General features: G+C 35.8%; 2 protein-coding genes across 3 annotated transcripts in view; both read right to left on the bottom strand.

The window, feature by feature from the left end:
• Positions 1-14976, bottom strand: part of LOC131437425 (putative uncharacterized protein DDB_G0277255) — a 284777-nt gene that overhangs the window by 13294 nt on the left and 256507 nt on the right. The gene's annotated exons all lie outside the window — the stretch shown is intronic.
• On the bottom strand, positions 6262-7246 carry LOC131437426 (uncharacterized). Its single transcript, XM_058606755.1, has 2 exons — positions 7175-7246; positions 6262-7123 (listed from the first exon to the last, which is right to left on the bottom strand). The coding sequence occupies exons 1-2, from the start codon at positions 7188-7190 to the stop codon at positions 6294-6296; spliced, it is 846 nt and encodes a 281-aa protein (XP_058462738.1). The 5' UTR covers positions 7191-7246; the 3' UTR covers positions 6262-6293.

Raw genomic sequence — 14976 nt, 5'->3', positions numbered from 1 at the left:
CCACAGATCCACAGGTCGGAGATCTGAAAATTGATTCTTGGTGAAAATATTAAAACATCCTGTAAACTGATGATCCCGGGTTGACGATTCAATGCATAGGGCACTGGTCCTTCAATCCAGTTGTCGTACGTTCGAGTACTGACCTAGAAAAAATTTTAGTGTCAGTAGGATCGTAGCACTATGCAATGGATCGGATCGTAGCACTATGCAATGGTTTTCTGTACGCTTATGAGTCGGCTGCGAAGTCTGTCGAAAAAGAAGGTCAAATTCCACAAAAAGAGTGTAGGAGAAGATGTTTTATTAAAGCTGAAAGCTTAAAACTTCACACTATAACTATAAAATTAGGATAGCTAGGGATTTATCATATCTACCGAAAATAAAAAAAATATGTCGTTATGTATGTTTGGGTGTTCGTTTAATAGTAATTTTCTAAAGATTTTAAAGATGACTTTAAATATGTAATCAGTGAGTTTCTGTGCCAACCCTTCGTTTTTTTTTTTCTAAATTCAGTTTTAATACAGATGATGTATAAGAAATTTAACTGAATAATCGTCAAAGATATCTCAGCAAGTTTATAGGGACAAAATGACTCAAATTTCAACATCGCACATAGGATCAGAAAGTTTTGCTGACCCGAATAGGCGAATGACCTAAAGATAAAATCCCCTATAATCGATGCAAAAAATGAATATGTATTTTTCAATGCAGACTGCGAATATTTGTTCGACTTCGCATCCGATTCATAGCGTACAGAATTATTGCATGGCTAGTACAACGATTCAACTGGCTCACTTAGAATCCTTCCAGGTCGGGGCTCGAACATACGACAACACGGGCTTGTAAGAACTGCACCCTACGTATCCAACCCGGGCGAATCACCATACCATACCGATCGTATCAATTTTGCTTTGAGTTCGAGAAAAGTATACAGTGTATTACATTTATTCGAATTAAATAATAATCATCGCGCACCATGACAGAAAAACCAAGCATTTTCATTAAACTATTCTCTGAAGCAACTCACAAATTTTCACAACTGTCACCGAAATTTGGATCAATATTCCGTTTTTGTAACCTTAGCTCCAAGATTTACAACGATTTTTGTAATCTTTTTACTCGACTATTTCGCATTCAGTTACATTGAACATTCCACCGAAAGTCGCATAGTTTTTTCGATTGATTCCAACGCAATCCTAGCGGACAGGAAAGTATGTGCAGTCGTCCGAACGTGCACATATAGAACCGTTCACAGCTGGTCGGATAGGTATAGAATTGAACTCCCCATTCGGGACAAGTCGGTTCCATCGAAACAGGAGAGTCTGCGCCGGGAGTAGTGTTCAGATCGGCAACGCAAACAGATTTCTCAGGGTCACCGCAGTTACTTGAATATACGTCGAAAATTTGATCACCCTGACACAATCCTATGTGTAACTGTCCTTCATGGCAGATATAAAATCCATTGCAGCGTTCGGCATCCGGGTAGATCACGATTCCTGTGCTACCAACTTGACAGCTATATCCCGTGACTAGATTCAGAACTAACGTCAGTAGTATTGTAATTACAATAAGTTGAGTCGACACGTACATTTCGATGAAATCAGCTTTTTGGAGAGTACCCTCTACTACATATACTGTGTTGAACCGCTTCTGTTAACTTTTCAAGGTCGACTAATGCAGCCAATTGACCACTGGGCGTTTTTATAATCGAAGAAGAAATGGCGAAACTCTAACCGACGCTAAAATTTGTTGTAAAAAGTATAACATCTAGATAAGAAATAAGGATATCATTTAATGGAGTGAATCCCAGTGCTATTTTCGTGCAAGTCGAATGGAAACAATGTGATAAGACTACATTGGTTCTAACAAAACGACATGCGACATGTCTAGGAATCAAATGAATTCAATGTAACTGCAACATTTTTTGTATAATCAATATGTTTTTCCGTTGGATAGGTGAACATTTAATTACGAGATAAATGCGCATAGAAAAGATAACTATAAAACAAAAATGCTACTATTGATTGGTGTGATTAAACCATTCTTATTCATTCGTTTAATTATTATTATTGAATAGCACAAATTTGAATTAGAATACTTTGTCCCTGAATCTCTCGACGATGCGACCGCATTTAACTGTTTTGCTTTAAAATAGACAATTCTTTTTGGAATTGTCGCACCAGATTTTGTAGATACACTGCATGAAGATTCCAGATTTATTTTATTCACATTCGAATTAATTTGATAACTGAAATTACTTTTCAGCAAAACACAATATTGTTTTGATAATTCACAACCTAACTCAATCGTTATTCTAAAAAAAACGCACACTGTGAAATTTATTGTTTTCCGAAAATGCACCGGAAAGTTTTAGTTTTTAAATGGTACAACTTAATAACTTAATTAAGAATATATATGGTAAAAAGATTGTTTACTATTCATAAAATGATACATAACAATATTTTGAATAGTGTTCATATAGACGATGCAAATTTCTGACCGGTTCTGTAACAACGAATCGCATTGTTTTTCTACGGTTTTGCTTTTATTCTAGGGGTTTGGGGTTTGTCTTTCCAATCGACCGGTTCTTCGGTTTCACTTTGAGTTTCGTCACGCATATTTAACCAAATGAACGACTGAATGCAAATGTCGCAATGGTGCAATACAGTGTGGAAATCATCTTTAAAATCATCTTTTTTGCAAGAACCGGATAAAAAACTGTATTTGTCCGGTTTTTGCATTCCAGAAATTATTAAACGGGTTTCCCAAACTAAGTACACTAATCCGACTTGTGCATTCAGCCATTCCAATTAAAAAAGATTCTACATCGTCCCGGAAGGACAACAAAGTTCTCTTGTCTATTTATGAGATTGTCTAACTACAATGGTTAGAACCCTTTTCACGTGATTTCTCCCAGATTAAAAACATCATTTTTGCCTTCCTCATATAGAAAGGTTATGCAATCACTGTGAAAACCGGCCGAGTGTCATATACCATTCGACTCAGTACGCAAATTGTCTATATGTGTGTGTATGTGCGTATGTGTGTAAGTAACGTTTTTTTGCACTAACTTTACTCGGAGATAGCTGAACCGAGTTTCACAAACTTAGATTCAAATGAAAGGTCTTGAGGTCCCATAAAAAATTCCTGAATATTATTTGGATCCGACTTCCGGTTCGGGAGTTATGGGGTAGAATGTGCAAAAAAAAGAAAATATGTGTTCTAACTTTTCTCATTGATGGCGCGACCGACTTTCACAAACTTAGGTTCAAATGAAAGATCCTGTAGTCCCATACGTAATTTCTGAATTTCATCTGGATCCGACTTCCGGATCCGGAAATATAGGGTAAAGTGGGTTAAAAATTGTATACCATCACTGAAAATGGGGAAAAACCTTAAAAAAAAATTCTAAATCGACCTCAAATCTTTTCCAAATGATAGTTTTCATCAGTAGACGGTCAAACAAACCGATTTCGGTTATTCTTTTAAGAATCGAAGAAAATTATTATGAAGAATATCACAGTATTTTAAATGATAGTATGATTGATATGAGAAAGGCATCATTACACCACTAGATGGATTAAAACAGGTTTTTTTTTTCATTATGATGATGTAAATCACCTTCAAACACTTTCAAATCTGCTTACAAATATAAATTGTTAAATTGTTTTTAATGTTCTGTAGTAAGCCAACTCATCTCAATAACAAAAGAAGTTTTTTTTTCGTTTCACTTATAGAAGTTTTAACACCTTAGGTCATTCGCCTCTTCGGACCAGATAATCTTTCTGACCCTATGTGCGGGGTTGGGAATCGAACCCAGGTGGGCAGCGTGAGAGGCATCGATATTGTATTGAGTCTGACAGTAAAAATACCCGTCAGAAATAAACGAGAATCGGACGTCATTCGCGAGCACTGTCAGGAATTAACAACAGAAAAGTATAAAGAATCAGGGTCGACATGCTCCAATCAGGCCCGGCAGACAATTTTTGGCCCGAGTGAGTTTCACTACAGAGTATGCATCGGGGTCATTTCGCCGAAAGCCATTTCACCGAAAGAGTCATTCCGCCGAATCCTGAAATCGTCTTAAAATCGTGATTAGTAATTGATAGTTGATTTAAAATAAAGAAGAATAAAAGATGATAGCGTTAACGCCCGTTTTGTTGGCATACAATTTTGAATCATTTTTGAATAAAGATGGTTTCTTGAACCTCAGGACGGAGTTCCCAAGAATACTTGCTACTATTAGCTACTAAGCATCAAAGCAATTGCATAAGTGTATCTACCAGGCAAATGTATGTGGTATTTTCCGTTTATTAAGTGAAAATGAAAATAATATCTAATGCGGCTATGCCACATTGTTTTGGTACATGTGCTGTCCGATCTCGCCACCGCTCGCTCGGACCTAACTAAAGCAAAGAAACCTAACTTTGAGTAGACCGGCAAACGAGGCTGTTAAAGGTTTGTATGCAAGAGGCCGCCGCTTCCGACGGCTGGTCGGCGGCCGACACAGCTAGCGTCGCCTCGGCGGCTTTGTGCCGTCGAGCCACCCTGGCTTCGGTTATGTGGCTGTGCCACATCAGTTATACAAGGGACATAACATACAGGAGACATGACCCTTTCGGCGAAATGACCCTTTCGGTGAAACGACTTTCGAAGAAATGGCTATCGGCGAAATGACCCGCTCCCATGTACACCATTCAGCGAATTGTTTTCGCGCTCAAATTTCTTAAAGATGGTTGAACCGGTGTCAACAAACTTAGGCTCGTCTGAAAGGTACTATTGAGCCAATGGTCAAGTTCGAAGATCATATGGCTGTGACTTCTAGTTCCGAAGATATAATGAATTGAAAGATACTATTGGGGCATTGATAAAGTTCGAAAATCGGAATTGCAACATTGTTCATCTTGAATACGTTTAAAGCCACAAATTTCGTTCGTTTGAACAGAATAACCCTGGTACTGTAACAAATAGACTAACAAAACGCACATACTCTGGAACAAGCCCTCTCATCAATCTATATTTTCATACGAAATCTACAACTTCTCTAAGATTACTTATCTGTTAAATATGCCTTTTCTGAAGTCTCAAAAACATATATCTATCACTGAGTAACCTTTCTCATGCTTACAAAACTTCAAATAACACATTTTGGAATCGATTGTTTAGAGACGAAATCAACTGACTAAAAACTTAAACTTACAATCTCCGAAAAACAGCCAAAATTAGTTGTTGTTGAAAACCGCAAAAGCAGTTTTTTCCGCTATTGATAGATGAATCTGCAAGAAAAAAAACATCAGTTTATTCGAAAAAATGTTCTAAATAAACTGATATTTCTCTTTGAGGTTTTCGCTCTAGATTCCGAGTACAACTGCTTTTCTAAGATTGTATACTGTCCCTTAAAATGTAGTTTTTTCTGAAAAAAATCTATCGGTTTTGACGTAAATACGTCTTACTTTACTTTAGTTCGCTCTAATGTGGGAAAAAATGGTTTCGCTTTAAAGAAAAAAAAAATATTATCAGCATTCAGCCTGGTCGTTTGCATTGATGCAAAATACACCGAAAAGTTAACAACGATGGAGAAAATTCAATAAGTCAACTTTTTTAAGGGTTACACATTTTGTCGAATAGCTATAGTAATTATTCAACTGTTGAAATATGCATATCGGAAGTGAAATTTTCCGATCTTGACGAACTTATTAGAATGGTATGTGACACTTCCATGACGTGAAAATAGCATTTAGGACTGTTTGTTTAGAACTTTTTATTTTGAAACTGTAAAACCAACACTTGATGCTAACATAATTTTAGTTTTCTTAAAAATGAAGAAGTTGCAGGTAAAACAAAACACAAACAGTAGAAGTTAAAAGTATTTAAAAATATAGTCACTTTTTTACAAACATATGGAAAACATAGTCACTTTATTTCTAGAATATGATTGTACTTTAAAATTAGTGGTCCAATGAAATACATTTACACACAAACTCGAGTGGTTTAGATTATGAAGCACAAGTCTTACATACCATTTTTTTGCATATTCGTGTCCTATCTTGAAGGATCTAACCAGACAATTACTTTTGAATCGGTTACATAGTCAGTTCAAGTTCAAGTTCCACGTAAGAATTGACTTACACTCTCATACACACACACACACACACATCTCGACGAACCGAGTGAAATGATACACAGAACTCGGTTAAAACTTTAGTAGCCAAAGGCATATCGGATAGTACGAAGTTGTACCAGAAACGAAAACTTCGCGGCAAGTACACTCTAACTAAGTTTATTAATATAACGAATTAGTTACATCCCGCACCGAAAGGTAAATCACACCGATTGGAGTTTGGATTCCACCGTTTGTCCACCGGACAGTTTACCGAAGTAACCCGTCCCATCAAGCAAACGTAGAACCGTTGACAATCTGTTGGATGAGCAAAAAAGTGTAGATTTCGATCCGGGCAAGTTGGTTCTACGACGATTGGTTCAGTGGTCGGTGCTAATGTTGTTGTAGATGTTGGTGGAATAGTTGATGGTGTCGTGGGTGGAATCGTTGGTGTTGTAGTTGGGGGTGGAGTTGGTGGAGTCGTAGGAGGTGATGTTGGTGGTGATGTTGGTGGTGAAGTTGGTGGTGGAGTTGGTGGTGAAGTTGGAGGTGAAGTTGGTGGTGAAGTTGGTGGTGAAGTTGGTGGTGAAGTTGGTGGTGAAGTTGGTGGTGAAGTTGGTGGTGGAGTTGGTGGTGAAGTTGGAGGTGAAGTTGGTGGTGAAGTTGGTGGTGAAGTTGATGGTGACGTTGGTGGCATTGTTGGTGAAGCGGTCGAAGGTGTTGTTGGTGCCAAAGTGGTAGATGTTGTTGACACTGTGGTTGGAGGCTGCGTACTTGGATTCATTATTTGGAAGTAGCACACTGCATTCGGTGAATTGTCGCATTTTCGAGAATAGACATCGAAAATCAAACCCAATGGACATATCGCCTTGTGAAGTACACCGTTGTTGCAAATAAAGTACATATTGCAAAGCTCCCGATGCGGGAACAAACTAACGCCTTCATTTACTCGACAAGACCAATCCCATGAAATTTGCTCCGATGGTTTTAGTAGAGTCAGTACTAAAGTTGAGAGAAGCACGAAACCTAAGGAATAAACTTGTACATCATCGTAAATGAGAATGGCTTCTGAATTACCTTCGACTTTCCACATTTTACTACCAAGCTCTTTTTCTAAGAGTTGTTCAAGGTCGACTAATTTTCCTAGGAGCTTGGCTCTCGTTTTATATACGACAGCCAAATACCGATATCTATCATTTGGCTTTCATAATTTCTATTTTTGTAACCGATTTGATGAACATGACATATGTGTCGTCAATCAAGCTTTCGTTTTTCGTAAGTGACCTTTCTACAAAAGCGATCCTTCTTTGTCGTTTTCGGTTTTTTCTAATCGAAGTTGTTCTACATTATATGATATTAGAGTCACCAACGATGCAAGTTCCATTTGCAATGATAGTAACGCACGAAATAACAGAAATCTAAAAATACCTGAGGTGGTATTAGGTCAACTTCTTCTTTGCGATATCTGTTTTTTCAGTAACAATAACGAACAATGTTGATGAACTGCATAAATCTATGCAATTAGTACCCATCAGAAAACAATCAGCAATTTAGCAGCAATCAACACAGTTTCTTGATAAGTTTATTGAATTATTTGAATGCATTTATCAGTAAAGAATCCACGTAGACCACACTTTCGATGCTCGCCAACACTACCCCATCGCGGTCCTCTCGCAGAATTTTTCAAAAATACCTCATTTTCACCCTCTTCGATATAAAGTCTACAATTACTTTTCAGTTTTACTTAACTAGTAATCTTATTATTCATATTCAGATATCAAATCAACCATCAGTTGTTTTGCAGTGCGCCTTTCTTTCGATTAAAAGCCAAACTGATATTATAACTGCTATACGTCAAACCGAACAGAGATGAATAAACAATGTTCCATGAAATGCTATTTAAATTTACGAATTCTACTTTTTACCTTTCTTATATAGAAAGGTTATGCAATCACTGTGAAAACCGACTTGTGAACCAAGGCCCGGAGGGCCGAGTTTCATACACCATTCAACTAAGTTCGTCGTGTACGCAAAATGTGTGTATGTGGGTATGAGCGTGTATGTATGTATGTATGTATGTATGTAACATTTTTTGTACTCACTTTTCTCGGAGATTGCTGCATCGATTTTCATTAACTAAAATTCAAATAAAATGTATTGTAGCCCCATAAAAAGTTCTTGATTTTTATTCGATTCCCACTTCCGGTTCTTGGAATACAGGGTGATATGTGCAAAAAATATGAAAATAAGTGAACTTACTTTTCTCAAAGACTTCTGAACCTATTTTTACAATCTTAGATTTAAATGAAAGGTATAATTATCCCGTACAAATTTCCGGAATTGTATTTCTATCCGACTTCCGATTCCAGAATTACAGGTTGATTAGTGTAAAAATTCTTATTTCAAATTACTTCTTCAATTTTCTCAGAGACTTCCGGTTCCGGATTTATAGGGTAAAAAATTTGATACCGTCACTTAGAGCGGCGATACAAAAAACGCAAACAAATTCTTAAACTGACCTCGAAACTATTTCAATCAGTAGCCATTATCAGTAGACAAATTAAACAAGCCGATTTCGGCTGTCCGGTTTCCGATTCCGGAAGCACCGAAAATAGTGGTCATATATTCCAAAGTGGATCTCGCTCACGTTTCTCAGCGAAGGATTGACCGATGTTCACAAATGAATATAGGTTCAAATGAAAGGTCTCGTGGTCCCATATTGAATTCCCCAATTTCATCCGAATCCGACATCCGGTTTCAGAATTACAAGGTGAAGATTGTTGAAATATTCATACCGTCACTAAAAGCGGTGAGTACAACACTTAAAATAATTTCTAAGCTTGCCTCAAAACTATTCCAACCGATAGTTATTGTCAGTAGACGACCATACAAATAAATTTCGGTTTTGCGGATTTCGATTAACGACCGAAGATAGACTTAAAAATGGATCCCGGTATTTTTTCTCGAACCGACTTCGATTATACCCGCTTCCGGACTCCGGTGTCGGAAGTACACACAATAGTGGAACTCACTTCGTCTTATAGATATGTAGAATATACTAGTTGATGGACAAACCTTTTTGTTTTTCAAGAATCAAAGAAAACTATTTTGCGAAAATTCACACATTTATATACGAGGGTATGAGAGATATGAGAAAGGCATCATTACACCACTAGATGGATTGAAACAGGTTTTATTTTCATATTGGGTTTGTTTGCAAGTAATTTTCCAATCAGCATTAACTTTGAAATTGATAAAACGCATATTTCTGTCTACAAAACGTATTTTACGTCAGAATTGATTTAGTTTTACATGTTTCTCAGGTAACAATCACCTTCCTGAATCTAAACAGTATATCGTATAAATATTTGAAATTTATCATTACAGAATTTTGGTGACTTAAAAAGACAAGAAAGATATATGTATTAGATCGATTATTCCATGGAATGCTATATACATTTTTCATATAAATATTTCCATACAACAAAACCTTCGAAATGGGCAAAATGCATTTTTTCGTCTTTCAGTTGTATTTTACGTCATGAAACATTGAGTTTTACATGCAGTTTTCACTTGTTTATTGTTCGGCCATTGCTAGACCAACTGTATAAACTTTCCTGTCGTTAAAACTTCAATGACGGCTTGAAATTTCAAACTCACTTCAATCTGTAATTCCGGAACGGAAAGTCGGATCTGGAAGAAATTCAGTTGCAATCTATGCGTATTGAACTAAAGCTTGAGAAATCTGGAACCTGAAGTCATATCAAGCTAAAATTCAATATCGATCCATGGAATTGTAAGACTTTTCATTTGAAACTAAGTTTGATAGAATCAGTTCAATTGTTCTCTATCGGAAGTCGGAACCGGATAAAATTTACCAGTATTTCATGCGAAAGTAGAACCTTTTACGTGAAACTAAGTTTGTAAATATCGGTTCAGCCATCCCCGAGAAAATCAAGTTCTTATCTTTGGCACATACGTGCACGCACACATACACTAGGGTGGGACAAAATTTGGATTTCAGTTCCACCAAACTTTTCGTGTTCCTTTTGGGGCACCAAAAGAACAATGCAAAATTTCAGTTCGATGGGTAAAAATATATTTTCGCGTTCGGCGCTGTTTAAAGTTTGTATGGGATTTAGTATGATGAAATTGGCTTTTTACAAAAAAAAACTGCTGGAGATCAACCTACAAACTTAAAAAATCAGTGCATGTGCATCATAGGAGATTTAACGAGGAAGAAAACCTTCAAGATCGCAAAACATTCCGACATTTGCAGAGCAAGTTATCGTAGGAAATCCGACACAAGGTTCGAAAAATGGCTTGTTCCTTAAGGGAAGAGTAGGGACTAACACTTTTGAAAAAATATTTATTTTTTTCTTTGTATTCTCTTATAGTGAAACATTTCAAAAACATTCTGTGAAATTTTGAAGGCTGTCGGAACGACACGGCGCACAGGCCCAAGATTTCTGCTTCGATTGACTTAAAAACTTGACAAAACATTTTTGAAATGTTTCATTATAATGAAACACGAAAGAAAAATATTATTTTTTTTTTAAATGTTACACCCTACAGGCTCACTAAAGTAATAAATTCTTCGATTTTTTAGACAATAAACTTTAAACGCGTTTTTCTCGACAACGGGTTTTGAAAGTCCGTGTCAATCGTCCTTCGAAAACTAGTGTACCAATTTTATTTAAAATTTGCATACACTTTCTACATGTAAAATTCCAGACCCAAAGGTTTTCCTTTTTGTTATTTATTACTTTGGGGAGGTTTTTCAGCTACAAAATGGCGGATTTTTTTCGTTAAAATCCTAGTTTTAACTTTAAACAGAAACAAAAAATTTTTTAGATAATAATAATAACTTTAATTTTTTTTACTTTGATTTGTTGATTAGTCTGCGCTGAGATACAGTGGACACCTCAAATCATGATTTTTAAGAAGCATTCTCAAATATACCTCTTCACCGCCTCATTTCTCAATATTTTTCCACGAAAAAAATACAAAATGTTGTTCGAATGATGCTTCGTATTATGCAAAACTCACTCCCCCCCCTTAATTTATCTAGCACCACTGCTGCTAGTGGTCGTAACATGATTTGACTTGCTTTTATAATGCTCTAACGGTTGATATGAGTTGTTTGATGTCTTCACCATAGTTACTTAGCCTGATATGAAGATTCTTTTAAACTGATAAACCATGTTCCAAAACTTACTGCAAAGACACCAAAAACTACAAGAATCAGTCCTATGGGGTTGTTCGAGTTATTGATATGGAACAAGGCAACCAAATTTTCTTTCTTGATCGACATTTTCAATCAAACAGTTCAATCAATCATCGCACTTTTGAATCCGCAATTGCACGGGAGTCTGCTTAGATTGATCTTTATCTATTTCGATAGGTTCTCTTCGCCAAGCTTGTGCTCAAGTTTTGTATGCACGCAGTTATTTTTATAGCGTTAAATTTCTCTACCGGTTAAAGCGATTATTAATCGAGTTCATCATCAATTCATTCATAATTTGCAACCCTATATAGAAAACAAAGATGTGTTCCTCATAAAAAATGATGTAAATTATAGTTTTGTTTGTATGAAATAGCATCGTCCATATCTTCTAAACTGTTTAAGATAGAGAATTTATATCTTGGGCCAAATTGTTTAATTTGAGTTTAACCAAAACATTGTCCGAGACACCAAAAACCAATTTCTTCAAAATAAAAAATTAGTCTTTAAAGTGAGTATTGGAACATAGATTTACACTTAAAAAGAATCTTCATACTAAACTGAGTTACTATTGTGAAGGCATTAAACAACTTAGATCAACCGTTATAGCATATTAAAAGAAAGTCATATCATATTACGACCACTAGTAGCAGTGGTGCTAGATATATTAGGGATTAGCCTTTGTTCGAACCTTGAGTTGGTTTTTCGTTAATAACTTTTTCTACAAATGATCAAGGGGAACGTGCTATTTGAGCCAATTTGTTCTGATTCTGATCACATGTACTGATTTTTAGAGTTTAAAGGTTGATCTCCAGACGATTGTTTTTTTTTTGTAAAATGACAGTTACTTACAAACCCTACCTTACAAACTTAAAATCTCTGGCGCGGAAATGTAGTTTCACCGTTCGAGCTAAAATTTTGAACAGTTATTATGGGACCCAAAAGGAACAAAAAAATTTTTTCACTTTTTTCCCATACAATCTCGTCCTACTCTAATATACACACATAGACATCTTGAGATCTCGACAAACTGACTGGAATGGTATATGATTTACTTTCACACTACGTTCTACATAGCAAACCAAACAAACCGGTTACGCCCAGGAGGATGGAAACAATACAACGCGCATTTATTGTTGCTAAAAAAGGCGAATAGCACAAGCTACATTCAGTTCTACAAGGAGTACAAAGCTATTGAAGTCGAATAAGTGTAAAAACTTTGAATGCAAAAATCGGATAAATACATTTGTTTTGGAAGATTCGGTCAAGGTTTTGTCCGGTTTTTGCATTCAAAATTTTGTCCGGCTCTTGCAAAACAGATGTCTTTTACCGATTCTTGCATTGCAAAATTCGTGTTTGGTTTTTGCTCCCAATGTTTTTATCCGGTTCTTGCATTCAAAAATACTTAAACGGGTTTTCCAAAGTAAGTTACACTTATCCGGTTTTTACTTTCAGCCGTTCACTTGTCACTTATGACCATCAGCTATCCACATGTTAATATTGTAAATAAGGTGCTCACTACGGCAAGCCTTGCGGAAAACAGGAAAACAAGTCATTGACGTAAACCGAACTCAGAATGATCTCAATGCCCATTCTCAAGTACTATCGACTATTCAAACTATTGTAGAGAAGGAACCAATGTCGCTGTCGAAAAAAAAATCAGAAACCGCCGTCAACTGAATCGTGAATTTACTAGTTTCATTAGCAGTATTGATGTTAATGGCAGCGCTGAATATACTCTTCAATCTATTAAATATACATGCAATTTCATACTTGATCCGCACACAAGAACAACAGCTAAAACCATCAACGTAAAAAGTTTTTATTGTCACTGGATGAAATTTTACCTTCGTCAAAATAAAAAAAATTATCTCCATCTGGTCAAAATTAATTCGACAGATTTACATCTCAGACAAATGCTAATATATCTCTAAAAAGGTGGATGCATTGAAAAAATACAGTTTTAATTCATCTAATGGTGTATTTTTCATAGTTCTCATATTTAAAAATGTGGCATCCTTCAAAATAATTTTCTTTGATTCTTCGAAATCAAAAAAGTTTGTACATAAACTAGTATAACTTACATAATAAAACAGTTCTCAAATGAACTCGCTATCACTTCCGGTTTTCAAAATATAATTGTGTAAGTGATGTAACCGACAAAATGCATGTTTTTTCTCCGCTCAAATATCTCGGAGATGACTGTACCGATCTGTTTTGGGAAGTTTCACAAAGATTTTCACATGAACATACATTCATTAACGAAATAAGAATGTTTGCGAGATAAAGTCAAGGCACGATGTATAAATTTACGTTGGTACAGCAAAGTAAGCCGTTTTTGGTTGGGTTGGTTCTTTTCTAATGAAGTATGGCAGTCGGGATCCACACATCTAAACATCGGAACGAAATATGGCTCAGAATTTTATTGCTGAGTTACTAAGTGGTGCTTCCGGGTTCGTAGTTTAAATTTACAAGTTATAAATACGAACTAAAACTTTGTACTCGCTAATTACCACTGGACGAGATTCGACGGCATTCGATTTTGCGATGGCCGATGTTTACATGTTTCTTCTTTGCATCTTTCTATTTTTCAAAAGAACAAAAAAATGACACTCACGCTCACACATAAATTTTGTCATCAGTGGAAATGCATCGTGCAGTCAAGGACAGGGTAACGGAAATGAGAATGTACATAAGGTGCAGTCTAGGGACAGGGTTACCATGTTCACAAATTTTCCTGTAAAATCATAGTTTTTTGAGTTCATTTGTGCTACACAGATTTTGCGTGACAGAGCTCAGATTTTTAATATATTAGAAAAAGTCATAGATTTTTATAAAGATTATGACAAACAGAGCTTTTGGATACAGATTTTTAATCATTTTGTGCATCACAAATGCGAACAAAAAAAGTATAATTGTAGATCTCACATTTCATACCATTAAAATTTATTTTGAAAAATATGTTCTAGGGAACCGTAGTGTGACAAAAATTTTGATTTAGTTTGCGTCAATAATGAATCCGTGAATAATACAGTTCATGTTTGACATCTACCTGTGGTTTGGTTATATTTTAATTTTGCACCGTTTTTCAGTGGTTTGTTTACGTACTGAATTACATATATTTAAACTGGAATGCACATGTAAACAAACCACTGGTAGTTGTCAAACGGTGTTCGATCAGCTTATTTTGTGAGGTTATGCAATGTTCGTGTAAAACATGAATAGAGCTTTCAAAACGCTATCTAGAGTTCTTTGAATCAATTCGAACAATTCCAATATACAATATACATATAGACTATTTGAATGACATGATAAAGGCCTTTTAACACCCCTAGGTGGAATAAGAAGAAGTTTTTTACTGTTCAATTTTTGAAAATCTTTGATTTCATGGATATATTTGATTTCTGTGCATCATATCAACGGCCTGGCTAGTGCTTTTAAAGTGTATATCGTGCTGAATTAAGTGATTATTGAGTGTTTTCGATGACGTGGATAATAAAATTATTATTGCGTCTCTAAAATAAAATGTCTGTACGAGGCTAAACCGGACACATAATTTTTGCCTTAAAATCCTTCAAGCATTTTTTCTTTCTACTTAATTTTCTTGAAGATAGCTTAAACGATTTTAACCCGTTTACGCTCATTTGAAAGCCAC

Source organism: Malaya genurostris, chromosome 3 (assembly GCF_030247185.1).
Source record: "Malaya genurostris strain Urasoe2022 chromosome 3, Malgen_1.1, whole genome shotgun sequence".
NCBI lineage: Eukaryota > Metazoa > Arthropoda > Insecta > Diptera > Culicidae > Malaya > Malaya genurostris.
This window is presented reverse-complemented; position numbering and strand designations above follow the sequence as displayed.